Source organism: Saimiri boliviensis, chromosome 14, assembly GCF_048565385.1.
Source record: "Saimiri boliviensis isolate mSaiBol1 chromosome 14, mSaiBol1.pri, whole genome shotgun sequence".
Taxonomy (NCBI): Eukaryota; Metazoa; Chordata; class Mammalia; order Primates; family Cebidae; genus Saimiri; species Saimiri boliviensis.
The window spans coordinates 10,800,495-10,825,830 of record NC_133462.1 but is presented as its reverse complement, the minus strand read 5'-3'; the positions used below and the strand labels follow the sequence as shown (position 1 = coordinate 10,825,830).

Genomic DNA, 25,336 nt, shown 5'->3' with positions numbered 1-25,336 from the left:
GTAGCTTGACACATTTACACAAAGTTAATATTCTATGTAACCAGCACCCAAATCAAGAAACAGAAAATTATAAGCTGAGCAGAGTACCCATCCTGTCCCCTTGTAGTCACTACCCCCTCTAAGGCAATCACCATTCTAACCTCTAAGGACATCTATAAATATTCTCTTAATTTGTCTTAATTTTCTCATAAAAATTGAATCTATAGCTGGGCACCGTGCCTCATACCTGTAATCCCAGCACTCTGGGAGGCCGAGGTGGGCACATCACCTGAGGTCAGGAGTTTGAGACCAGCCTTGCCAACATGGAGAAACCCCATCTCTATATAACAAAATAAATAAATAAAATAAAATTAAATTAAAGTAATTATAATAATAAAATAAATAAATGGAACCTATAATGTGTACTCTTTGGTACCAGGCTTCTTTCATTCCATATTGTATTTGTGGCATGTAGTTATAGCTCATTCATTCTCATTTCTTTTCTTTTTTTTTTTTTTTTTTTTTGAGACGGAGTTTCGCTCTTGTTACCCAGGCTGGAGTGCAATGGCGCGATCTCGGCTCACCGCAACCTCCGCCTCCTGGGTTCAGGCAATTCTCCTGCCTCAGCCTCCTGAGTAGCTGGGATTACAGGCACGCGCCACCATGCCCAGCGAATTTTTTGTATTTTTAGTAGAGACGGGGTTTCACCATGTTGACCAGGTTGGTCTCGATCTCTCGACCTTGTGATAGACCCACCTCGGCCTCCCAAAGTGCTGGGATTACAGGCTTGAGCCACCGCGTCCGGCCTTTGTTCTTTTTTTCTTTCTCAAAAAAAAAAAAAAGAAAAGAAAAAAAGAAAAAGAGATGAGAGAGCGAGACTCTTGTCTCACACAAAAAAATCAAAGAAAGAAAGAAAGAGAAAGTTTCAGCAGCTTGCCCCGTATTTCGTGAAAAACAAAATTCTAACCTAACTCTTCTCCTGTACCTCCAAAACATCTCTGGGCTGGCAGGTCCTCCTTTCTTTTTCTTTTTCTTTTTTAAATTGAACCTCCTCAAATGCACATAAGTCAGCTAATACTTCCACAGCACCTGTTTCATTCTGCTCTTTTTTTTTTTTTTTTTTTAGACGGAGTTTCGCTCTTGTAACCCAGGCTGGAGTGCAATGACGCGATCTCGGCTCACCACAACCTCCGCCTCCTGGGTTCAGGCAATTCTCCTGCCTCAGCCTCCTGAGTAGCTGGGACTACAGGCACGCGCCACCATGCCCAGCTGATTTTTTGTATTTTTAGGAGAGACGGGGTTTCACCACGTTGACCAGGATGGTCTTGATCTGTTGACCTTGTGATCCACCCGCCTCGGCCTCCCAAAGTGCTGAGATTACAGGCGTGAGCCACCGCGCCCGGCTCGTTCTGCTCTTGGTATGATATTATGATGATGATGAGGAGGAGGCAGGGTGTCCCTCTGTCACCCAGGCTGGAGTACAGGAGCACCATCACAGATCACTGCAGCCTCCACCTCCTGGGCTCAAGTGATCCTCCAGCCTTAGCCTCCCGAGTAGCTGAGGAGTAGCTGAGACCACAGGTGCACACCACCTCACTTGGCTAATTTTCTTCTTTTTTGTAGAGGAGGGTCTCACTCTGTCACCCAGGCTGCTCTCGAACACCTGGCCTTAAGTGATTCTCCTGCCTCGGCCTCCCAAAGTGGTGGGACTACAGGTGTGAGCCACAGCTCCTGGCCAGTACATTATCATGCTAATGAAAGACCCGTCTTTTCTCTAGTTCCTGGGATGGTTCTAGGGTGATTTCTTCACACTGGGGATGAGGAGGATTCACAGAGACGTTCCTATAGAGGTGGAAGAAGCACCACCATTTGGCAACGACCCCTGGAAACCCCTGGAGAACAAAGGAGGAGGCTCTTGGCCAAAGAGAGGCATTCCACTGTGTTGGAGCCTGTTGACCACCAACCCATAGCTTTTTGCCTTTTCTTCCTTGCTAATCCAATCGCAGATTAATTGAAGAGCTGAGAGGTTCTGAGATCCATGCTGGAAGAGCAATGATGGATCTACTTAGTTCTCAAGGGATAATGTTGCCCCCTAGAGGACATTTTGGAAATTATTATTATTATTTTTTTTTTTTTTTTTGAGACGGAGTTTCACTCTTGTTACCCAGGCTGGAGTGCAATGACGCGATCTCGGCCCACTGCAACCTCTGCCTCCTGGGTTCAGGCAATTCTCCTGCCTCAGCCTCCTGAGTAGCTGGGATTAAAGGCACGTGCCACCACGCCCAGCTAATTTTTTGTATTTTTAGTAGAGATGGGGTTTCACCATGTTGACCAGGATGGTCTCGATCTCTTGACCTCGTGATCCACCCGCCTCGGCCTCCCAAAGTGCTGGGATTACAGGCTTGAGCCACCATGCCTGGCCTTGGAAATTATTAAGAAAAATTAGCGCTCTGGGTTTTGGTTGTCACCTGGTTCTCAAGGGTACAGTACTGCTTCCTTGGGAGCGTTTTGGAAACTTACTTTTTTTCATCGCCACACTGATGAGAGGTTTGTTACTGAGACTAGAGGACAGGGACCAGGCATGCCAAGATGTTCTGGCATATAGCATTCCTAATGAATAATCCCCTAATGAATACAGTTAAGGATAGCGCTTAAAAAGTGGCAAAAGGGGCCGGGCGCGGTGGCTCAAGCCTGTAATCCCAGCACTTTGGGAGGCCGAGGCGGGTGGATCACGAGGTCGAGAGATCGAGACCATCCTGGTCAACATGGTGAAACCCCGTCTCTACTAAAAATACAAAAAATTAGCTGGGCATGGTGGCGCGTGCCTGTAATCCCAGCTACTCAGGAGGCTGAGGCAGGAGAATTGCCTGAACCCAGGAGGCGGAGGTTGCGGTGAGCCGAGATCGCGCCATTGCACTCCAGCCTGGGTAACAAGAGCAAAACTCCGTCTAAAAAAAAAAAAAAAAAAAGTGGCAAAAGGACTGTTTATACTAAATTATAAGCTAAGCTGTAACACTGAACTATTCCAGTCCCTTTGAAATTGTTTACAGAGCAAAGTCATGGTTGGCTCCTGACAATTTAGAAGATTTATGCTGCCGCTCTCCGGATAATGAAAATGTTTTGGAACTAGATAGAGGTGGTTGCATAATATGGTGAAAGTACTAAAAGCCACTGAATGGTGCACTTCAAAATGCTGCCTAACTTTATATTATGTGAATTTCACCGCAATATATATATATATTTTTAAAGATGTATAGGCCTGGCATGGTGGCTCACGCCTGTAATCCCAGCTCTTTGGGAGGCCAAGGCGGGCAGATCACCTGAGGTGGGGAGTTTGAGTCCAGCCTGATCAACACGGAGAATCCCTGTCTCTAGGAAAAAAATAATCATAAAATAAAATAAAATGTATATTTCCAGATATGAGGCTATACCATTACAGTTATTTTTTCCCATGAACTATAAAAAAGTAGAAAGGAGGAGAGGAAAGGGAGACACTTTGAGACCTTTAATGAGTCTACAAGTACAGGAGAAAATAATTTATGCAGCAATTAGCTATTTTCCGAGCTCTTTTTCACAAAGTGATCCTTTTACAGGCATTACTGCATAGGCACAGGTAAGAATCCGGGTCGTTCCCTAACCAATTACAAATTACTATATGCCATAGACCTTCGGGATTATTGCCTTTTCTTTTTTTTTTTTTTTTTTTTTTTTTTGAGACGGAGTTTCGCTCTTGTTACCCAGGCTGGAGTGCAATGGCGCGATCTCGGCTCACCGCAACCTCCGCCTCCTGGGTTCAGGCAATTCTCCTGTCTCAGCTTCCTGAGTAGCTGGGATGACAGGCACGCGCCACCATGCCCAGCTAGTTTTTTGTATTTTTAGTAGAGACGGGGTTTCACCATGTTGACCAGGTTGGTCTCGATCTCTCGACCTTGTGATCCACCCGCCTCGGCCTCCCAAAGTGCTGGGATTACAGGCTTGAGCCACCGCGCCCGGCATTCCTTTTTTTTTTTTTTTTTTTTTTTGAGATGGAGTGTCACTCTTGTTGCACAGGCTGGAGTGCAATGGCGCAATCTTGGCTCACTGCAACCTCTGCCTCCTGAGTTCAAGCGATTCTCCTGCCCCAGTCCCAGGTAGCTAGGATTACAGGCATGCGCCACCATGCCCAGCTAATTTTGTATTTTTAGTAGAGATGAGGTTTCTCCATGTTGGTCAGTCTGGTCTGGAACTCCTGACCTCAGGTGATCCACCTGTCTGGGCCGCCCAAAGTGCTGGGATTACAGGTGTGAGCCACTGCTCCCGGCCTCTATTTTTCTTTCTATAACCCATGTATATTTCCTTTTAATAATATAAGGGAACTAAACAGCACCATTGATTTTCAGAGGCTTATCTAAGAGGTACTTGACACAGCCCTCTGTAGCTGAGTCAGTCTGTGAATTCTAAATGTCTTTTGCTGCACAAGGAGGTTATTTGATCTTGTAACTGGTATTTACCTCTGACATTAGGAAGTGGCACACCAAAGCGCCAGGGCTTTGGAGTCAGAACTTTATTTTATTATTTTTTATTTATTTATTTAAATTTTGAGACAGAGTTTCGCTCTTGTTACCCAGGCTGGAGTGCAACGGCGCGATCTCGGCTCACCGCAACCTTCGCCTCCTGGGTTCAGGCAATTCTCCTGCCTCAGCCTCCTAAGTAGCTGGGATTACAGGCACGCGCCACCATGCCCAGCTAGTTTTTTGTATTTTTAGTAGAGACGGGGTTTCACCATGTTGACCAGGATGGTCTCGATCTCTCGACCTCGTGATCCACCTGCCTCGGCCTCCCAAAGTGCTGGGATTACAGGATTGAGCCACCGCGCCCGTCTATTTTTATTTTTATTTATTTATTTATTTTTCTGGAGACGGAGTTTCGCTCTTGTTACCCAGGCTGGAGTGCAATGGCGCGATCTCGGCTCACCGCAACCTCCGCCTCCTGGGTTCAGGCAATTCTCCTGCCTCAGCCTCCTGAGTAGCTGGGATTACAGGCACACACCACCATGCCCTGCTAATCTTTTGTATTTTTAGTAGAGACGGGGTTTCACCTTGTTGACCAGGATGGTCTCGATCTCTCGACCTCGTGATCCACCCGCCTCGGCCTCCCAAAGTGCTGGGATTACAGGCTTGAGCCACCGCGCCCGGCTTATTTTTATTTTCATTTTTTTTTTTTTTTTTTTTGAGACGGAGTTCCGCTCTTGTTACCCAGGCTGGAGTGCAATGGCGCGATCTCGGCTCACCGCAACCTCCGCCTCCTGGGTTCAGGCAATTCTCCTGCCTCAGCCTCCTGAGTAGCTGGGATTACAGGCACGCGCCACCATGCCCAGCTAATTTTTTGTATTTTTAGTAGAGACGGGGTTTCACCATGTTGACCAGGATGGTCTCGATCTCTCGACCTCGTGATCCACCCGCTTCGGCCTCCCAAAGTGCTGGGATTACAGGCTTGAGCCACCGCGCCCGGCCTATTTTCATTTTTTAAGACGGGTTTCACCATGTTGGTCAGGCTGCTCTTGAACTCCCGACCTCAGGTGATCCGCCCGCCTTGGCCTCCAAAGTGCTTGGATTACAGGTGTGAGCCACTACGCCCGGCCAACACGAAGTTTTTTTTTGTGAAGGTTTCACTCAGTTGCCCAGGCTGGAGTGCAGTGCCCAGAACTCGGCTTCCTGCAACCCCCGCCTCCCGGGTTCAAGCAATTCTCCTGCCTCAGCCTCCCTAGTAGCTGGGGCTACAGGTGCGCACCACCACGCCCAGCTAATTTTTGTATTTTTAGTAGAGTTGCGGTTTCACCATGGTGGCCAGGTTGGTCTCGATTTCTTGACCTCGTGATCCGCCGGCCTCGGTCTCCCAAAGCGCTGGGATTACAGGCGTGAGCCATTGCGCCCTGCCTCTCAATACTCTTATTTTACAATAACCCTGTTGCAGGTATCTCAGTGTGCACTCCTTAAATATTTGCAGAATTTAAGAGCCTCTCAAGTGACCACGTGGGTATCACCCTAGGGGCCTTAAGCCGCGCCATTTTTGGGGCCAGGATTGGTTGGAGCCTGTGTCACGTGACTTACAGTAGCCGGACCGCCGGTGAGTCTCGTGAGTTACTTCTCGTTCCAGCCTCCACGGTCGAGGTACTGCGCAGGCGTGGGGGGGGGGAGGGGGGGAATCTGCGCATGCGCAGAAGCACTCCGGGCGTGCTGCCGGCGGCGGTTGCGCGCGCAGAGCCGGTGGGCGGTTGGTGTGAGTTGGTCCCGAGCCGAGGGCTGCAAGAGCCGGCGCCATGGTGGAGAAGGAGGAGGTTGGCGGCGGAATTAGCGAGGAGGAGGCGGCGCAGTATGACCGGCAGATCCGCCTGTGGGGCCTTGAGGCCCAGAAACGGTCAGGGCCGGCGCGGCCTGAGGCGCCGAGGGTCTGGAGAGGGCGTCTAGTCTGAGGCCTTTGCGGCCCGGAGGGAGCGGGAAGGTGTGATTTGAAGGGAGGAGGCGGGAATTCTGTGCAACTGGATCGTCTCGGTCCTGAGAGGCCTGGAGGAGTTGATTGGGGATGTTTCTGGAAGGTCTAGGAAGTGGGGACGTCTCAGGATGTCGGGAGGTCCGTTCCGAAGGACGGGAGGCCTCCGAAGGGGGCGTGGGGGAGTCCTGAGGGAGCGGGAGGATTCAAACTCGGGAAATGCGAGCCCCGAAAGCGGTGATGGTGGGGTTTGGGTCGCGGGTAGGGGACTAGAGGGGCTGGGGGTAACGTGGAAAGGGTGAGGTGGGGGACGTAGTTCATTCATTTGAGGGCGTGGGACCCTGTTGTGTCCTGGACCGGCTAACCCGACGGAAGGGAGCTGACGTTCTTGTGGGTGCTCAGGGGCGGGCCAGTCTGAAAGAATGCGGCTTTTGAGGAGTTTTGGAGCAAGTTATCTCAAAATGGCAATCTTGAGAGGTTCGGAGAGTCTGGAGGAGGACGGCGGCACCCGAAAACGTTGCTGTGGCTGTTATGGGCTGTGCCTTCATAAGACAGAAGACTTCGGACATTATGGAGTAGCTTGGGTAGAGGTGTTTTGTTTTTGTTTTTGTTTTTGTTTTGAGACGGAGTTTCGCTCTTGTTCCCCAGGCTGGAGTGCAATGGCGCGATCTCGGCTCACCGCAACCTCCGCCTCCTGGGTTCAGGCAATTCTCCTGCCTCAGCCTCCTGAGTAGCTGGGATGACAGGCACGCGCCACCATGTCCAGCTAATTTTTTGTATTTTTAGCGGAGACGGGGTTTCACCATGTTGACCAGGATGGTCTCGATCTCTTGACCTCGTGATCCACCCGCCTCGGCCTCCCAAAGTGCTGGGATTACAGGTGTGAGCCACCGCGCCCGGCCCGTTAGGGAACTTTTAGAGGGATAGGGGTGGTTTCTCTGAGCAGCAGTAAAGAATGGATGGGGGCCTCTGAGTGGGAGATGACCTAAGGGACAAGTCAAGGCCAGGGCATGAAATTTGTGGGAGGTGGGAGTTTATTCTGAGGGAGCGGAGCTGTACTGAATTTGGTGGAGAACATGAAAAGCATTGGCTGAGGGTTGTGGGAGGGAGGGAAGAGGTTATCTGTAATTCGTACTTTGTATTTTTAGACAATCTCAGAGAGTCTTAGAGAGTTTTAAAGTGTTTTCGTGGCCGGGCGCTGTGGCTCACGCCTGTAATCCCAGCTCTTAGGGAGGCAGAGGCGGGAGGATAGCTTGAGCCCAGGAGTTCGAGACCTGCCTGGGCAATATAGCGAGACCCCGTTCTCCACAAAAAGGAAAAAAACAAAAAGACAAAAAAAAAAAAAAAAAAAAAAAAAAAAAATAAGCGTAAAGTGTTTTCGTGTCCATTTTCAGCTGAGTCTTTTAGAAATTAAAAAAATTTGTGTGGGTACATAGTAGGTGGATATATTTTGGGGATACAGGCATACAATGGGTAATAATCACATCAGGGTAAATGGGGTATCCAGGATCTCCAGCACTTATTCTTTGGGTTACAAACAATGCAATTATATTCTTAGTTTTTGTTTTTTAAGATGGAGTCTGACTCTGTCACCAGAGTGGTGCACCAGGCTGTGGTGCAATCTCACTTCACTGTAGTCTCTGCTTCCTGGGTTCAAGCGATTCTCCTGCCTCAGCCTCCCCAGTAGCTGAGACTACAGGTGCATGCCTCCACACCCGACTAATTTTTTTTTTTTAGTTTAAATGGGGTTTCACCATGTTTAGGATGGTCTGGATCTCTTGACCTCATGATCCACTTGCCTCGGCCTCCCAAAGTGCTGGGATTACAGGTGTGAGTCACCACATCAGGTTTCTTTTTTTTTTTTTGTGCCCTACCCCCATAACCCGGCTTCTTTTAGTTATTTTGGAACGTACAACAGATTGTTGACTGTAGTCACCGTGTTGTACTATCAAATACCAGATCTTATTCATTGTATTTTATTTTATATATATATAAAACATATATATATTATTATTATTATTTTTATTTTATTTTATTTTTTTTTTTGAGACGGAGTTTCGCTCTTGTTACCCAGGCTGGAGTGCAATGGCACGATCTCGGCTCACCGCAACCTCTGCCTCCTGGGCTCAGGCAATTCTCCTGCCTCAGCCTCCTAAGTAGCTGGGATTACAGGCATGCACCACCACGCCCAGCTAGTTTTTTTGTATTTTTAGTAGAGACGGGGTTTCACCATGTTGACCAGGATGGTCTCGATCTTTCGACCTCGTGATCCACCCGCCTCGGCCTCCCAAAGTGCTGGGATTACAGGCTTGAGCCACCGCGCCCGGCCTATTATTATTATTTTTAAGATGGGGTTTCACCATGTTGGCCAGGACGATCTCGACGTCTTGACCTCGAGATCCACCCGCCTCGGCCTCCCAAAGTGTTGGGATTACAGGCGTGAGTCACTGCACCTGGCTTCAATGTTGTAATTTTTTTAGCTCCCACAGATAAGTGAGAACCTGCAAAGTTTGTCTTTCACTGCCTTATTTTGCTTAACATAATAACCTCTGCCAGGTCCCTCCACGTTGTTGGAAATGACAGAATCTAATTTCTCTTTTTTTTCTTTCTTTTTTTTTTTGTAGACAGGGTCTCATTCTGTTGCCCAGACTGGAAGGCAGTGGTGCAGTCACAGCCAGCTCACTTCAGCCTTGATGTTTTGGGCTCAGGTGATCCTCCCACCTAGCGGTGACTACACAAGCCCAACTCATTTTTTAGTAGAGGTGAGGTTTCACCATGCTGCCCAGGCTCGTCTCCAACTCCCAGGCTCAAGTAATCCTCTTGCCTCCCTGTTTAGTGCTGGGAGTATAGGCATGAACCGCCATGCCCAGCCTTTGTACCACAATCTATGTGTCTTTATCTATGTGTTATTAGACACATGGTTTGCTTTGTTTTTGTTTGTTTTTTCCTGTAAACAGAGTCTCCTTCTGTCACCCAGGCTGGAGGACAGTGGCACGATCTCAGCTCAGTACAACCTCTACCTCTCAGGTTCAAGCAATTCTCTTGCCTCAGCCTCCTGAGTAGCTAGGATTATAGGCATCTGCCACCATACCTGGCTAATTTTTATATTTTTAGTAGAGCTGGGGTTTGCTCTGTTGGCCAGGCTGGTCTTGAACTCCTGACCTCAGGTGATCTGCCTGCCTTGGCCTCCAAAGTGCTTGGATTACAGGCGTGAGCCACCACCCTGGGCCGGGATTGCATTTTCACCTCAGTCTTTTTTTGAATTTTTTGAGATGGAATTTCCCTCTTGTCGCCCAGGCTGGAGTGCAATGGCATGATCTCAACTAATGGCAACCTCTGCCTCCCAGGTTCAAGCAGTTCTCCTACCTGAGCCTCCTGAGTAGCTGAGGGTACAGGCATGCGTCGCCGCATCTGGCGAATTTTGTGTTTTTAGTGGAGACAGGGTTTCTCCATGTTGGTCAGGCTGGTCTTCAACCTCTGCCCTCAGGTAATCTGCCCGCCTTGGCCTATCAAAATGCTGAGATTTCAGGGGTGAGCCACCTTGCCTGGCCTTCACCTCAGTTTTGTTGCAGTTCTCTGGAGTAGGAAGGGCAGTGTTCTTCTCTGTTCATATGAGGAAGCAGTCTCCACAGAACAAATTGACTTGCCTCTAAGAGGGCTCTAGGTGGGATAGGAGAACTCTGGACATTGGGGTTCCTTTATGAAATGGAGGCTCCGAAAATGGGTAGACTGTACAAAATGTGGGACATTTTATGACAGTTATCCTAGTTCTCTTCCAAAAGTTAGTTTCATGGGAAAAAAAAGTGAAGGGACTGTTACGGATTAAAAGAGGCTGGGCGCGGTGGCTCACGCCTGTAATCCCAGCACTTTGGGAGGCTCAACTGGGTGGATCACGAGGTCAGGAGATCGAGACTATGCTGGCTAACATGATGAAAACCCGTCTCTACTAAAAATACAAAAATTAGCTGGGCCTAGTCGTGCCTGCTTGTAATCTCAGCTACTGGGGAGGCTGAGGCAGGAGAATTGCTTGAACCTGGGAGGCGGAGGTTGCAGTGAGGTGAGATCACACCATTGTACTCCAGCCTGGGCAACAGAGCAAGACTTCATCTCTAAATAAATAAATAAATAAAATAAGAGTAAAGAAGTAGCTTCCTAGAGCAGATTTTGTTGTGTTGCTTCAATTGAGACCAAATTACTGGAGCTTTTATTGATATTTGACAATTACAACTAAAATTTTTTTATTTTTTTTGAGACGGAGTTTCACTCTTGTTACCCAGGCTGGAGTGCAATGGCGTGATCTCGGCTCACTGCAACCTCTGCCTCCTGGGTTCAAGCAGTTCTCCTGCCTCAGCCTCCTGAGTAGCTGGGACTAAAGGCACGTGCCACCATGCCCAGCTAATTTTTGTATTTTTAGTAGAGATGGGGTTTCACCATGTTGACCAGGATGGTCTCGATCTCTCGACCTCGTGATCCACCCGCCTCGGCCTCCCAAAGTGCTGGGATTACAGGCTTGAGCCACCGCGCCTGGCTAATTTTTTTATTTTTTATTTTTTTTAGACAGAGTTTGCTCTCGTTGCCCAGACTGGAGTGCAGTGGCTTGATGTGGGCTCACTGCAACCTCCGCCTTCCAGGTTCAAGCAGTTCTTCTGCCTCAGCCTCCCAAATAGCTGGGATTACAGGTGCCTGCCACGACACCCAGCTAATTTTTGTGTTTTCAGTAGAGACAGGGTTTCCCCATGTTGACCAGGCTGGTCTTGAATTCCTGACTTCAGGTGATCTATCAGCCTTGGTCTCCCAAAGTCCTGGGATTACAGGCACGAGCCACCACACCTGGCCAGAAGTTAACTTCTTTGTGCCTGTTGTCTGATCTGTAAAAGAAAGATAACAAAGTACCAGCCCATTAGATTGTCATGGGAATTAAATGACATAATACACACAAAGAGCTTAGAACAGTGCTTGGCACACAGTAAGTGTTCAATAAATGTTGGCTATTATTATTTTATTGTGTACCTGATCTTCATAATTCTACTGATCGACACAGGTTTTGGTGTGTCTATTAATTCACAGCTATTTGAGTAACAGTATGTCCTAAATGCTAAGGACACCTATTGGTTCTAGGGATACAGTGGTTTCTGGAGCGAGGGGGCAGTCAACATAATAATCAAGTATTGTAGCTTAGTGCAGTGGTGTGAGGCTGAGGAGGGCAGATCACGAGGTCAGGAGTTCAAGACCAGCTGGGCCAAGATGGTGAAACCCCGTCTCTAGAGTGTAGTGGAGTGATCGCGGCTCACTACAATTGCTGCTTCCCGGGTTCAAGCAATTCTCTGCCTCAGCCTCCTGAGTAGCTAGGATTACAGGTGTGCACCACAGTTCCCTGCTGATTTTTGTATTTTACTAGAGATGGGGTTTCACCATCTTGGCCCCGCTGGTCTTGAACTCCTGACCTCATGATCTCCCCTCCTCAGCCTCACAAAGTACTGGGATTACAGGTGTGAGCCACCTGGCCCAGCCCAATCTGGTTTACATTTTAACTGACCTTCCTGAGAAGGGAGATGGTGGATTGTAGGGGGTGAGAATGGAAGCAGAAGGAGCAGGTTTAAGGCTGATACGGGTTTTTGTTTTTTTTTTTTGAGACAGGGTCTCAATTTGTTCCCCAGGTTGAAGTGCAGTGGCTTGATCACAGCTCACTGTAGCTTTGACCTCCTGGGCTCAGGTGATCTTCCCACCAAACTCCCCCACCTCTCCCAGAGTAGCTGGGACTACAGGTATGTGCCACCACACCCAGCTAATTTTTAATTTTTTTTTGGTACAGACGGAGTCTTATGTTGCCCAGGCTGGTTTCGGATTTGTGGGCTCAAGTGATCCTCAGGCCTCGCCCTCCCAAATTGCTGGGATTACAGGTGTGACCCACTGTGTCCGGCCTGCTGTAGTTTTGTAGGAGAGAAGTGATGGTCGCTCAGACTAGGGTGGTGGATGTGGAAGTCAAGGGAAATAGATGGATGATGGTGTTGTGAATGTGTATTATTTTTGTGCCCACTTGGGTGTATATATATTTTGAGACAGAGTCTGATGCGGTCTCAACTCACTGGAACCTCCGCTTCCCGGGTTCAAGCGATTTTCCTGCCTCAGCCTCCAGAGTGGCTGATATTACAGGTTCCTGCTACCATGCCCAGCTAATTTTTGTAATTTTAGTAGAGATGGGGTTTCACCATGTTGGCCAGGCTGGTCTTAAGCTCCTGACCTCAGTTGATCTGTCTGCCGGGGATTTGTAGTCCCAGCACTTTGGGAGAGGCAGAGGCAGGAGGATTGCTTGAGCCCAGGAGCTGGAGATCAGCCTGAGTAACATAGTGAGACCCTGTGTCTACAAAAAAAACCCCATAAATTAGCCAGGTGCAGTGGTGTGCACCTGTAGTCCCAGGACTCAGTAGGCTGAGGTGGGAGGATCGCTTGAACCTGGGAGGCTGAGGCTGCAGTGAGCCCTGCACTTCAGTCTGTGTTTACAGAATGAGACCCTGTTTAAGTAAAACAAAACAAAGAATAAACGTGATACTAAGTGTTGATGACAGTTGAGTAATGAATTTTATTTTATTTTATTTTTGAAATGGAGTCTGTTGCCCAGGATGGAGTATAGTGGCACAGTCTTGGCTCACTGAAACCTCTGCCTCTTGGGTTCAAGCCTTTCTCCTGCCTCAGCCTCCCAAGTAGCTAGGATTATAGGTCCCTCCCACCAAACACTACCAGCTGATTTTTTTTTTTTTTTTTTTTTTGAGTTGGAATCTCACTTTGTCCTTCAGGCTGGCATGATCTCGGCTCACTGCAACCTCCATGTCCCAGGTTCAAGTGATTCTTCTGCCACAGCCTCATGGGTAACTGGGATTACAGGAGCCTGCCACCACTACTGGCTGATTTTTGTATTTTTAGTAGAAATGTGGTTTTGCCATGTTGGCCAGGTTGGTCTTGAACTCCTGTACTCAGGTGATCTGCCCACCTTGATCTCCCAAAGTGCTGGGATTACAGACATGAGCCACCACACCTGGTCATAATTTTTTTTTGTATTTTTGGTAGAGACCAGGTTTCACCATGTTGGACAGGCTGGTCTCGAACTCCTGACTGCAGGTGATCCACCCGCCTGAGCCTCCCAAACTGCTGGAATTACAGGTTTGAGTCACCGGACCTGGCTGATTAATGAATTTTAAAAACCTGCAGAGCGGAGTCTGTAGAGCTAAGTAGGAATGTAGGTCATGGAGAGGAGATTTATTGTCCGGGACTTTTTTTTTTTTTTTTTTGAGACGAAGTTTCGCTCTTGTTATCCAGGCTGGAGTGCAATGGCGCTATCTCGGCTCACGACAACCTCCGCCTCCTGGGTTCAGGCAATTCTCCTGCCTCAGCCTCCTTAGAAGCTGGGATTACAGGCACGCGCCACCATGCCCAGCTGATTTTTTATATTTTTAGTAGAGACGGGGTTTCACCATGTTGACCAGGATGGTCTCAGTCTCTCGACCTCGTGATCCACCCGCCTCGGCCTCCCAAAGTGCTGGGATTACAGGCTTGAGCCACCGCGACTGGCCTTGTCCGGGACTTTTCTTTTCTTTTCTTTTCTTTTTTCCCCCCGAGACGGAGTTTTTGCTCTTGTTACCCAGGCTGGAGTGCAATGGCGTGATCTCGGCTCACCGCAACCTCCGCCTCCTGGGTTCAGGCAATTCTCCTGCCTCAGCCTCCTGAGTAGCTGGGATTACAGGCACGCGCCACCATGCCCAGCTGATTTTTTGTATTTTTAGTAGAGACGGGGTTTCACCATGTTGACCAGGCTGGTCTCCATCTCTCGACCTCGTGATCCACCTGCCTCGGCCTCCCAAAGTGCTGGGATTACAGGCTTGAGCCGCCGCGCCCGGCGTCCGGGACTTTTTATATGTAGCTGTTGCTAGAGGAGTTCGGGGACGGGGAGTGCTTGCTGATGTCAACTCAGCAGTGATAAAAAAGGCTTTACTGGCCGGGCGCGGTGGCTCAAGCCTGTAATCCCAGCACTTTGGGAGGCCGAGGCAGGTGGATCACGAGGTCGAGAGATGGAGACCATCCTGGTCAACATGGTGAAACCCCGTCTCCACTAAAAATACAAAAAACTAGCTGGGCGTGGTGGCACATGCCTGTAATCCCAGCGATTTAGGAGGCTGAGGCAGGAGAATTGCCTGAGCCCAGGAGGCGGAGGTTGCGGTGAGCCGAGATCGCCCCATTGCACTCCAGCCTGGGTAACAAGAGCGAAACTCCATCTCAAAAAAAAAAAAAAAAAAAAAAAAAGGCTTTACTGAGGAAATGGCATGGGAGTTGGATTTTGAAGGGGGAGAGGCTTAGTTAGGCATTGAGAGAAAGAAACAGTACATTTTTGAAGGGTGGAATGTTGTGATTAAATTTTACTTAATTTATAATTAGTAGCAAACTTATTGGCTAGCAGAACCTGAATTTATGTAATTTATGTGAGGCTATTCTTATTACCAAATCCTTTTCAGTATGTATATTTGCTGAAGAATTATTAATGAGTTTGGTTACATGATGCTGCCCGAGATTTTGATGGGTTGTTTCATAATGTATGACATAAAATCTATATTTCCTTTTTGAAATCTGAAAAATTGTGATTCTCAAATACTTCTGGTTCAAGAGATTTCAGATAAGTTACAGTGGACCTATTCTGTTTCCTATTGGCCTCAGACAAATCTTGGCATTGCCTGGTCTCTGATTGCCTTTTTTTCAACCTCATCTGTGTCACTTTACAGGTGTAAAGAGAAAATCAAGGCTGCCAGTGGTGTTTCATGCCTGTAATCCCAGCACTTTGGGAGGTTGAGGCAGGCGGATCACTTGAGGTCAGGAGTTAGAGACCAGCCTGGCCAACATGGTAAAATCCCATCACTACCAAAAATAGAAAAATTAGCCAGACTTGGTGACAGGAACCTATAATCCCAGCTATTCAGGAGGCTGAGACAGGAGAAGCGCTTGAACCTGGGAGGTGGAAGTTGTAGTGAGCTGAGTTCATGCTACTGCACTCCGGCCTGGGCGACAGAGCAAGACTGTTTCAGGAAAAAAAAAAAAAAAAAGATAAATTCTTGTGTACATCCTTTTTTTGTGCCAGCATGTATTTTGCTTGAGTGTTACACTTTTTTTTTTTTTTTTTTTTTTTTTGAGACAGAGTTTCTCTCTTGTTACCCAGGCTGGAGTGCAATGGCGCCATCTCGGCTCACCGCAACCTCCGCCTCCTGGGCTCAGGCAATTCTCCTGCCTCAGCCTCCTGAGTAGCTGGGATTACAGGCACGCGCCACCACGCCCAGCTAGTTTTTTTGTATTTTTAGTAGAGACGGGGTTTCACTATGTTGACCAGGATGGTCTCGATCTCTTGACCTCGTGATCCACCCGCCTCGGCCTCCCAAAGTGCTCGGATTACAGGCTTGAGCCACCGCGCCCGGCTTGAGTGTTACACTTAACTAGTGCCTCTTCTTAGCACCTCTTCAGCTGTCATGCTAGTATGAGCCACCATCATCCTCCCTCACCTTTTTTTTTTTGGAGACGGAGTTTCACTCTTGTTACCCAGGCTGGAGTGCAATGACGCGATCTCGGCTCACCGCAACCTCCGCCTCCTGGGTTCAAGCGATTCTCCTGCCTCAGCCTCCTCAGTAGCTGGGATTACAGGCATGTGCCACCATGCCCAGCTAATTTTTTGTATTTTTAGTAGAGACGGGGTTTCACCATGTTGACCAGTATGGTCTCGATCTCCTGACCTCGTGATCCACCCGCCTCGGCCTCCCAAAGTGCTGGGATTACAGGCTTGAGCCACCGCGCCCGGCCATCCTCCCTCACCTTAACTGTGACATGTTCCCACTTCATGGCTTTCCATCATGCTTAGAAGAAAATCCAGAATGCTTTTTTTTTTTTTTTTTTTTGAGACGGAGTTTCGCTCTTGTTACCCAGGCTGGAGTGCAATGGCGCGATCTCGGCTCACCGCAACCTCCACCTCCTGGGTTCAGGCAGTTCTTCTGCCTCAGCCTCCTGAGTAGCTGGGATAACAGGCACGTGCCACCATTCCCAGCTAATTTTTTTGTATTTTTAGTAGAGATGGGGTTTCACCGTATTGACCAGGATGGTTTTGATCTCTTGACCTCATGATCCACCCGCCTTGGCCTCCCAAAGTGCTGGGATTACAGGCGTGAGCCACTGCATCCGGCCTCCAGCATCCTTTCATTGCATGTAAGAGCCTTCATGATGTGGCCTCTGGTTCCAACTTTTCAGCCTCTGTCATTACTGTCCCTATAACGTGCCAAGCACTCCTGCTTCAGGGCTTTTATATATGCTGTTTTCTCTATCAGGAATGCTCTGCTTCCAAATATGTGTGTGTTTGTCCTTTATTTTATTTTGATTTTTGTGTATATGGCACCTCTTCAGAAAGGCTTGTGTGATGTATCTGTCTCAAATAGTGTCCTCCATCATCCTTGATCCTTGTCACACTTGATTTTCATCACTTTTTCACATATTACGTATCTGTTTTATCTGTCTCCTCCTTCATGAGGGCAGGGATTGTGTCTGATTCACTGTCTTATTTCCACACCATAGAAGGATGCCTGGCATAGTAGGTGCTCAATTAATATTTGTTGAATGAATTGTTCTGTGCAGTATGAATTGGAGCCTGTCTCTTTCCTAGATTCAAGGTGTGATGCCTCATTGCAGTTAGTGCAAACCAAAACGATTTCTGTATTATTTTGTTCTTCTGTAATTTGGCAAGCTCACTGTTGTGTATCACCAGGTTAACAATGTTTGTCTTACAGGCTTCGGGCCTCCCGGGTGCTTCTTGTTGGCATGAAAGGACTCGGGGCTGAAATTGCCAAGAATCTCATCCTGGCAGGAGTGAAAGGACTGACCATGCTGGATCACGAACAGGTGCGCTGTTGTCAGCTCATTACTCCCCTTCTCTGGCTCCCCTTTGTAGTATGAAGACTTGCAGATTTTGTGAGTTCCTACTTGTGCCTGAAGGGCTGTGAAAGGAGGGCTAATGTTAAAGAACATGGCCTCTGGAGATTGAAGGTGCTATTGCTGGGTTTAAATTCCAGCTCCACCACATCTAGCTGGAGGAACAGTGGAGACTCACATCATTTCCTTGAGCTTGCCTATCTATAAAGCCAAGGTAATAATATCTGCCTTGGTGGTGCTTGATTTCTCTGTCTCATATATAGTGTCCTCTTCCATTTTATTTATTTTATTTTTCTATTTTGAGACAGTCTTACTCTGTTGCCCAGGCTAAAGTGCAGTAATGCGATCTCAGCTCACTGCAACCTCTGCCTCCCAGGTTCAAGCAATCCTCCTGCCTCAGCTTCCCTAGTAGCTGAGATTACGTTACTACTTCATCTGGTTATAAGATTCCAAAATGGAAGCTTGTTACAGAGGAGTCGAGAAGTGTTTTTCCAATTTGTGCCGTGACCTGACTAACTGAAAATCCCGAGTGGCCTGGAGGCTTTGTGATGCCATAGCTTTCACCCCTAGTAATTCTCATTTAGGTCTGAGATGAGCTCAGGTGTATGTACATTTAAAAGATGTTTTAGGGTGGGGCATAATGGCTCACGCCTGTAGTCCTACCACTTTAGGGAGGCTGAGGCAGACGGATCTCATCTGAGGTCAGGAGTTCGAGACTAGCCTGGCCAATATTCGGAAACCCTGTCTCTACTAAAATATATGACAATTAGACAGGCATGTTGGCGTGTGCCTGTAATCCCAGCTACTCAGGAGGCTGAGGCACGAGAATTGCTTAAACCTGGGAAGCAGAGATTGCAGTGATTTGAGATAGCACCACTGCACTCCAGACTGGGCAACAGAGTGAGACTCCACCTCTCAAAAAAAGAAAAGGGTGTTTCAGGAGATGATTTAGATGCTCTACTGACATCACTTTGGAAAACACTGGATTGGAGAGAATGTGTGCAGACTCTTTCACATAGTGCTTGAACCTAACAAGTATCCATCCAGTAATTAGGAATAATGATCTGACATAATGATGTTTGTTTATTTATTTATTTATTTATTTTTTCCGAGTAACACAGTCTTGCTGTGACACCTAGGCTGGAGTGCAATGGCACGATCTCAGCTTACTGCAACCTCTGCTTCCAGGGTTAAAGTGATTCTTCTGCCTCAGCCTCCTAAGTAGCTCGGATTACAGGCATGCACCATCACACCTGGCTAATTTTTGTATTTCTGATATAGATGGGGTTTCATCATATTGGCCGGCTGGTCTTTAACTCCTGACCTCAAGTGATCTGCCTGCCTCAGCCTCCTGAAGTGCTGGGATTATTGGTATGAGGCATTGCTCCCGGCTGATGATAATGCTGTTTGATTAATATTATAACGGTAGTGCTCAACTCCAATGTAGCTTTCTCTGACCAGGCTCCTCTTCAAGGTGAAAATAAGGGCTTCTCTCTCTACATTCCCATGCCTCAGTGACATTTTATTTATTTCGTTTATTTCGAGATGGAGTCCCACTGTGTCACCTAGGCTGGAGTGCAGTGACACGATCTCAGCTTTCTATAACCTCTGCCTTCTGAGTTGAAGCAATCATCTTGCCTCAGCCTGCCTAGTAGCTGGGATTACATTACTACTTCATCTGGTTGTAGGAATCCAACACTGGAGGCCAATCAAATAACAGTGTGAATTTGACACCACAGGTGTGAGCTACTGCACCCATCTAAGAACATATTAGTAGTGTACATTCAACAAGCATCTGAGAATGCTTACTGGGTGCTCTCAAGTTTTTTTCTTTTTTTTTAAATTTTTTTTTCCTTCCTTTCTCGACACCTTTTTTTTTTTTTTTTTTTTTTTTTTTTTTTCCTCCCAGAAACCAGAGTAGGCTACCTGACCCAGGTTGTGGTAGCGAGATGAAAGATTTCCAGGAGTCCTGATCTGAGCTAAGTCTTAAAGAACAAGGAGGGTTTTTCAAGTTAAGGGCCTGTGTTTTAGGCAGGGAACATAGCCGTGTCACAAAGGCACCCAGCAGTGTGGTTGAAGTGGAAGATAACAAGCAGTTTGGTGTTTTTAGAGTGTGAGACCCAAAGTGGTGGGTAGGGACAGGTTACAGGTGAGGTCCAAGTCAGGGGGGCCTACTAAGAAGCCCCACTGTATAAGCTTTTACTTAATCCTTAGGGTGATGCAGATTGTCTGAATTCTCATCCTTTCAAATGACAGGAAGGGTGACATAGTCCGCTTTGGGCTTTATGTGTAGCTCAGTAATTACTATATAAACTATGGTTGGCACAAAATACAGGGCAGAAGACCACTTAGTAGAAGGCAGTTTAATAATTAAGGTGAGAGGTGATTTAGATGGTAGAATTGGGAGGTTTGTGTATGGGAGCTTAAGGAAAGCCAGGAATAACCAGAGCAGCTGACACTGAAGGGGCTGGGCACTATTCTCCAAGCTGCAGTTGTCTTATCTCATTGAGTCCTCACAATGTATCTGAGATGGAGGACCCATTATCATCCCTGCTTTACAGATAGAAAAACTGAGCCGGGCGCGGTGGCTCAAGCCTGTAATCCCAGCACTTTGGGAGGCTGAGGCGGGTGGATCACGAGGTCGAGAGATCGAGACCATCCTGGTCAACATGGTGAAACCCCGTCTCTACTAAAAATACAAAAAATCAGCTGGGCATGGTGGCACGTGCCTGTAATCCCAGCTACTCCGGAGGCTGAGGCAGGAGAATTGCCTGAACCCAGGAGGCGGAGGTTGCGGTGAGCCAAGATCGCGCCATTGCACTCCAGCCTGGGAAACAAGAGAGAAACTCCGTCTCAAAAAAAAAAAAAAAAAAAAAAAAAAGAAAAACTGAGTAAAAGGAAGAAAAGTACTGGCCCATCCAAGGCCCCAGTAGTTAATGTTACAGCCAGGACCCAGGCGTCTGACTCCTAAGTTCTCAGCTACCTCACTATGGACTACTCTCATGGAAAGAGCAAGGATATGAAGACTGGGCTTCTGGCTTGAGTGACTGGATGGGTGACTGGTGGACTCCAGAGATAGCACACACAAAAAGCAGACATGTAAGGCCTATGAATATCTGAGAGGAAATGGTGGGTGGGCCGAGCAGTAGAGAAGACTCAGGTAGATCAGGAAGAAATCTGCACCAGAAAGGGTGATTTGAAAAATAAGAGCAGATTTTGGTAGAAACTGAAACAGGCACTGAGAAGGTTTATGAAGCTATACAGAGTGAAAAGATGAGTGGTTCTGAGATGGAATCTTGGGGACAGCCGTAACTAAGAGGGCCCAAACTGAGACCAGAATGTGTAGCGAGGGAGGAGAGCATAGCAAGGAAGGGGTGATCTGTGGACTGATAGTAATAATAATTCACATCGAGGCCGGGTGTGGTGGCCTATAATCCTAGCACTTTAGGAGGCCAAGGCGGGCAGATCATGAGGTCAGGAGATCGAGACCTACATGGCGAAACCCTGTATCTACTAAAAATACAAAAATTAGCTGGGTGTGGTGGTGTGTGCCTGTAATCCCAGGTACTCAGGAGGCTGAGGCACGGGAGGCTAAGGCAGGAGAATTGCTTGAAACCAGGAGGTGGGGGTTGCAGTGAGCTGAGATTGCCCACTGCCCTCCAGCTTGGCGACACAGCAAGAGCAAGACTCTGTCTCAAAGTTAAAAAATTCATATTGATGAAGTGATAATTGTGTCTCTTTCTTTTCTTACTTTCTTCTCTCTCTCTCTCTCTCTCTCTCTTTCTTTCTCTTTCTTGTCTTTTTATCTTTTTTTTTTTTTTTTTTTTTTTTTTCTGAGACGGAGTTTCGCTCTTGTTGCCCAGGCTGGAGTGCAATGGCACGATCTCGGCTCACCGCAACCTCCGCCTCCTGGGTTCAGGCAATTCTCCTGCCTCAGCCTCTTGAGTAGCTGGGATTACAGGCACGTGCCACCATGCCCAGCTAATTTTTTGTGTTTTTTTAGTAGAGACGGGGTTTCACCATGTTGACCAGGATGGTCTCGATCTCTCGACCTTGTGATCCACCCGCCTCTGCCTCCCAAAGTGCTGGGATTACAGGCTTGAGCCACCGCGCCCGGCCGTCTTTCTATCTTTCTTTTTGAGACGTTCCACTGTCATTCTTGCTGGAATACAGTGGGCATGATTGTGGTTCACTGTAGCCTCAAGTTCCTGGGCTCAGGGTATTCTCCCACTTAGGCCTCCCGGTAGCTGGGACAACATAGTCTGTCTACATCAAGAAAAATTAGCCACTGCACCTGGCTAATTTTTTGTATTTTTTTTGTAGAGACTGGGTTTTGTGGTGTTGCTCAGGCTGGTCTTGAACTTTCTGGGCTCAACTGTATGTTTTCTTACCGTTGTTGTTTGTTTTGTATTTTGAGATGGAGTCTTACTTGGCCAAGGCTGGAATGGTAAATTAGATGATTGATGTGTGAAGAAATGCTTTGAGAGCAGTATGGAATTTGTAATCCTACTGGTGGCTGTTAGGGGATTATATTGTCCTATCTTTGAGGCTCTGCTCTGCTGATGTTCATACTTAGGGATGAAATAATTTCTCTCTCCAGTCCCCACTCATCTGTCCTCCTCTCTGCTTTTTGTTTTGTTTTGAGGCGGAGTCTTACTCTTGTCACCCAGGCTGGAGTGCAGTGGTGCGATCTTGGCTCACTGCAGCCTTTGCCTTCTGGGTCAAGTGATTCTCCTGCCTCAGCCTCCTGAGTAGCTGGGATTACAGGCATGTGCCACCACGCCCATGTAATTTTTGTGCTTTTAGTAGAGATGGGGTCTCACCATCTTGGCCAGGATGGTCTCAATCTCCTCACGTCGTGATCTACCTGCCTCAGCCTCCCAAAGTGCTGGGTTTACAGGAGTGAGCCTGTGTTCCTGGCCTTCTTTCTGAGTTTTAATCGAGTTTAAGAGTTCATTCACAAACGGTGTAGTGGCTCACACTTGTAGCCCAGCTATTTGGGAAGCTGAGGTGGGAAGATGAGCCCAGGAGTTTGAGATTGCAATGTACAATGATCGTGCCTGTGAATAAACACTGCACTGTAGCCTGGGTGACATAGTCTGTGTATATGTTTTTTTTTTTTTTTTGAGACAGTTTCACTCTTCTTGCCCAGGCTGGAGTGCAGTGGCACGATCTCGGCTCATCGCACGCTTTGCCTCCTGGGTTCAAGTGATTCTTCTGCCTTAGCCTCCCAAGTAGCTGGGATTACAGGCATGCACCACCAAGCCTGGATAATTTGTATTTTTAATAGAGACAGGGTTTCTCCATGTTGGTCAGACTCGTCTTGAACTCCTGACCTCAGGTGATCTGCCTGCCTTGGCCTCCCAAAGTGGGACTACAGGTGTGAGCCACCATGCCTAGCCATAATCTGTCTGCATTAACAAAAAGTTCGTTTCAGCTCAGTACACACTTGTAATCCCAGCACTTTGGGAGTCCAAGGCAGGTGGATCACGAGACCAGGAGTTCAATACTAGCCTGGCCAAGGTGGTGAAACCCCGTCTCTACAAAAAATCGAAAAATGAGCCATATCTGGTCGTAGGCACCAGTAATCCCAGCTACTTGGGAGGCTGAGGCAGAGAATTGCTTGAATCTGGGAAGCAGAGGTTGCAGTGAGCCGAGATCGTTCCACTGCTCTTTAGCCTGGGAAACAGAGGGAGACTCCATCTCAAAAAAAAAAAAAAGAAAAAGAAAAAACTCATTTCAAGCATTCTTGTGTCTGATTTTTGTACTGATTTTATATATATATATAATTCTTTTTTTTTTTTTAAAGTTTTCTCATGAGGTTGCAATTTTCTGTTGTTTTTTGAGAGAGGTTCTCAGTATATTGCCCAGGCTAGTCTTGAGCTTCTGGCCTCAAGCAGTGATCCTCCTGCTTTGGCGTCCCATATTTCTGGGATTAGAGATGTAAGCTACTGTGCCAGGAAGGTCTACTTTTTTAAAAAAATTATTTTTGGGCCGGGCGCAGTGGCTCACGCCTGTAATCCCAGCACTTTGGGAGGCCAAGGCGGGTGGATCACGAGGTCAAGAGATCGAGACCATCCTGGTCAACATGGTGAAACCCCGTCTCTACTAAAAATACAAAAAAATTAGCTGGGCATGGTGGCACGTGCCTGTAATCCCAGCTACTTAGGAGGCTGAGGCAGGAGAATTGCCTGAACCAGGGGGCGGAGGTTGTGGTGAGCCGAGGTCGAGCCATTTCACTCCAGCCTGGGTAACAAGAGCGAAACTCCGTCTCCAAAAAAAAAAAATTATTATTTATTTTTTTGTTCTCTTTTTTTTTTCCTCCCCTTCTGGAGGGTCTACTTTTAAAGTATTTTAAAGAGATTTTTTTTTTTTTTTTTTTTTTTTGAGACGGAGTTTTACTCCTGTTACCCGGGCTGGAGTGCAATGGTGCAATCTCGGCTCACTGCAACCTCCGCCTCCTCGGTTCAGGCAGTTCTCCTGCCTCAACCTCCTGGGTAGCTGGGATTACACGCACGCGCCACCATGCCCAGCTGGTGTTTTGTATTTTTAGTAGAGACGGGGTTTCACCATGTTGACCAGAATGGTCTCGATCTCTTGACCTGGTGATCCACCCGCCTGGGCCTCCCAAAGTTCTCGGATTACAGGCTTGAGCCACCGCGCCCGGCCATTTTTAAACCACTGGAGACAGATTACAGATGTGAACTATTGTGCCAGTATGGTCTACTTTTAAACCACTGAAAGACAGAGATTTAATCCTTTACATTACTTTTGTATTTCCCTGAATGCTTATAGCTGGGCACATGCTAGGTAATTTAGTTAGTTCTTAACACTGGCAATCAGTCATTTGTCAGCAGTTATAAATTTGTATGGAAGAAGAAAGCATGCATTTTTCTGTTGAGAGTTAATTTTCTTTATAAACACAAGGGGGCGCTCTTTAACCATCAATGACCAGTTAAAAAAGTTTAAAGTCATTTTAAAGCCTTGGAAGGAAGCCCACATAAGGCAAATTGCTACAGAAGCAGTAATACAATTTAGGTGGTAGGTATTTTAGCTGTCGGTTAAAATTTAAAGATTGTCTTTGAGATTTATTTTCCCTAAAAATTAAAGAATTTAAAAAATACATCTATTATTTCTAGGTATCTCCAGAAGATCCCGGAGCTCAGTTCTTGATTCGTACTGGGTCTGTTGGCCGAAATAGGGCTGAAGCCTCTTTGGAGCGAGCTCAGAATCTTAACCCCATGGTGGATGTGAAGGTGGACACTGAGGACATAGAGAAGAAACCAGAGTCATTTTTCACTCAATTTGATGCTGTAAGTTTCTTACTATAAGATCTGTGTAGGAATTAAACAAATTAAGGTACTAGTTGTATATATGCTTTCAAATCTTAAAGCAGTCTGAGCACATTCAAATACCAAATTCTGAGCTTTTTCCCAAGAAAATTTGTAAGCTGTTCTGTTGTTTCAGCTTAGTATATTGTATGAATATGTTGCTAGAGAGGTCCAGTCTGTTGGATCGGCTGTAACTGTTGGTGACTTGCCGTTTGCTGGCTTCTTCTCTGGGCATATGTTCCCCTAGGCCAGGTTTCATATTTGGTGTTTTATCTTCATTCCAGAATCTTTGCACATAACTTTAATCCATGTTATTGCAAATGTTTTATTCCGACAACTTAACAAGCTGGTGATTGATTTCTATGGCAGAGGCTTTCTTTTTGTTAGAAATATCAAACTAGGGCTGGGCGCGGTGGCTCAAGCCTGTAATCCCAGCACTTTGGGAGGCTGAGGCGGGTGGATCACGAGGTCAAGAGATCGAGACCAACCTGGTCAACATGGTGAAACCCCGTCTCTACTAAAAATACAAAAAATTAGCTGGGCATGGTGGCTCGTGCCTGTAATCCCAGCTACTCAGGAGGCTGAGGCAGGAGAATTGCCTGAACCCAGGA

The 25,336-nt window shown here is 47.2% G+C and overlaps 1 protein-coding gene across 5 annotated transcripts in view; it reads left to right on the top strand.

Annotated features, from left to right (window-relative positions):
- SAE1 (SUMO1 activating enzyme subunit 1) overlaps positions 1 to 25,336 on the top strand; it is a 101,165-nt gene that overhangs the window by 5,400 nt on the left and 70,429 nt on the right. For 2 of the 5 annotated variants that reach the window (XM_074386143.1, XM_039465427.2), the window contains exons 1-3: positions 6,182 to 6,375; positions 17,253 to 17,364; positions 24,534 to 24,707. In XM_074386143.1, the coding sequence (XP_074242244.1) occupies positions 6,278 to 6,375; positions 17,253 to 17,364; positions 24,534 to 24,707 (384 nt within the window). In that variant the 5' untranslated portion in view covers positions 6,182 to 6,277. Of the gene's footprint in view, positions 1 to 6,181; positions 6,376 to 11,940; positions 12,213 to 12,263; positions 12,348 to 17,252; positions 17,365 to 24,533; positions 24,708 to 25,336 lie in introns of those variants that run through there. The other 3 variants (XM_074386141.1, XM_074386142.1, XM_039465428.2) reach the window with 3 other exon arrangements.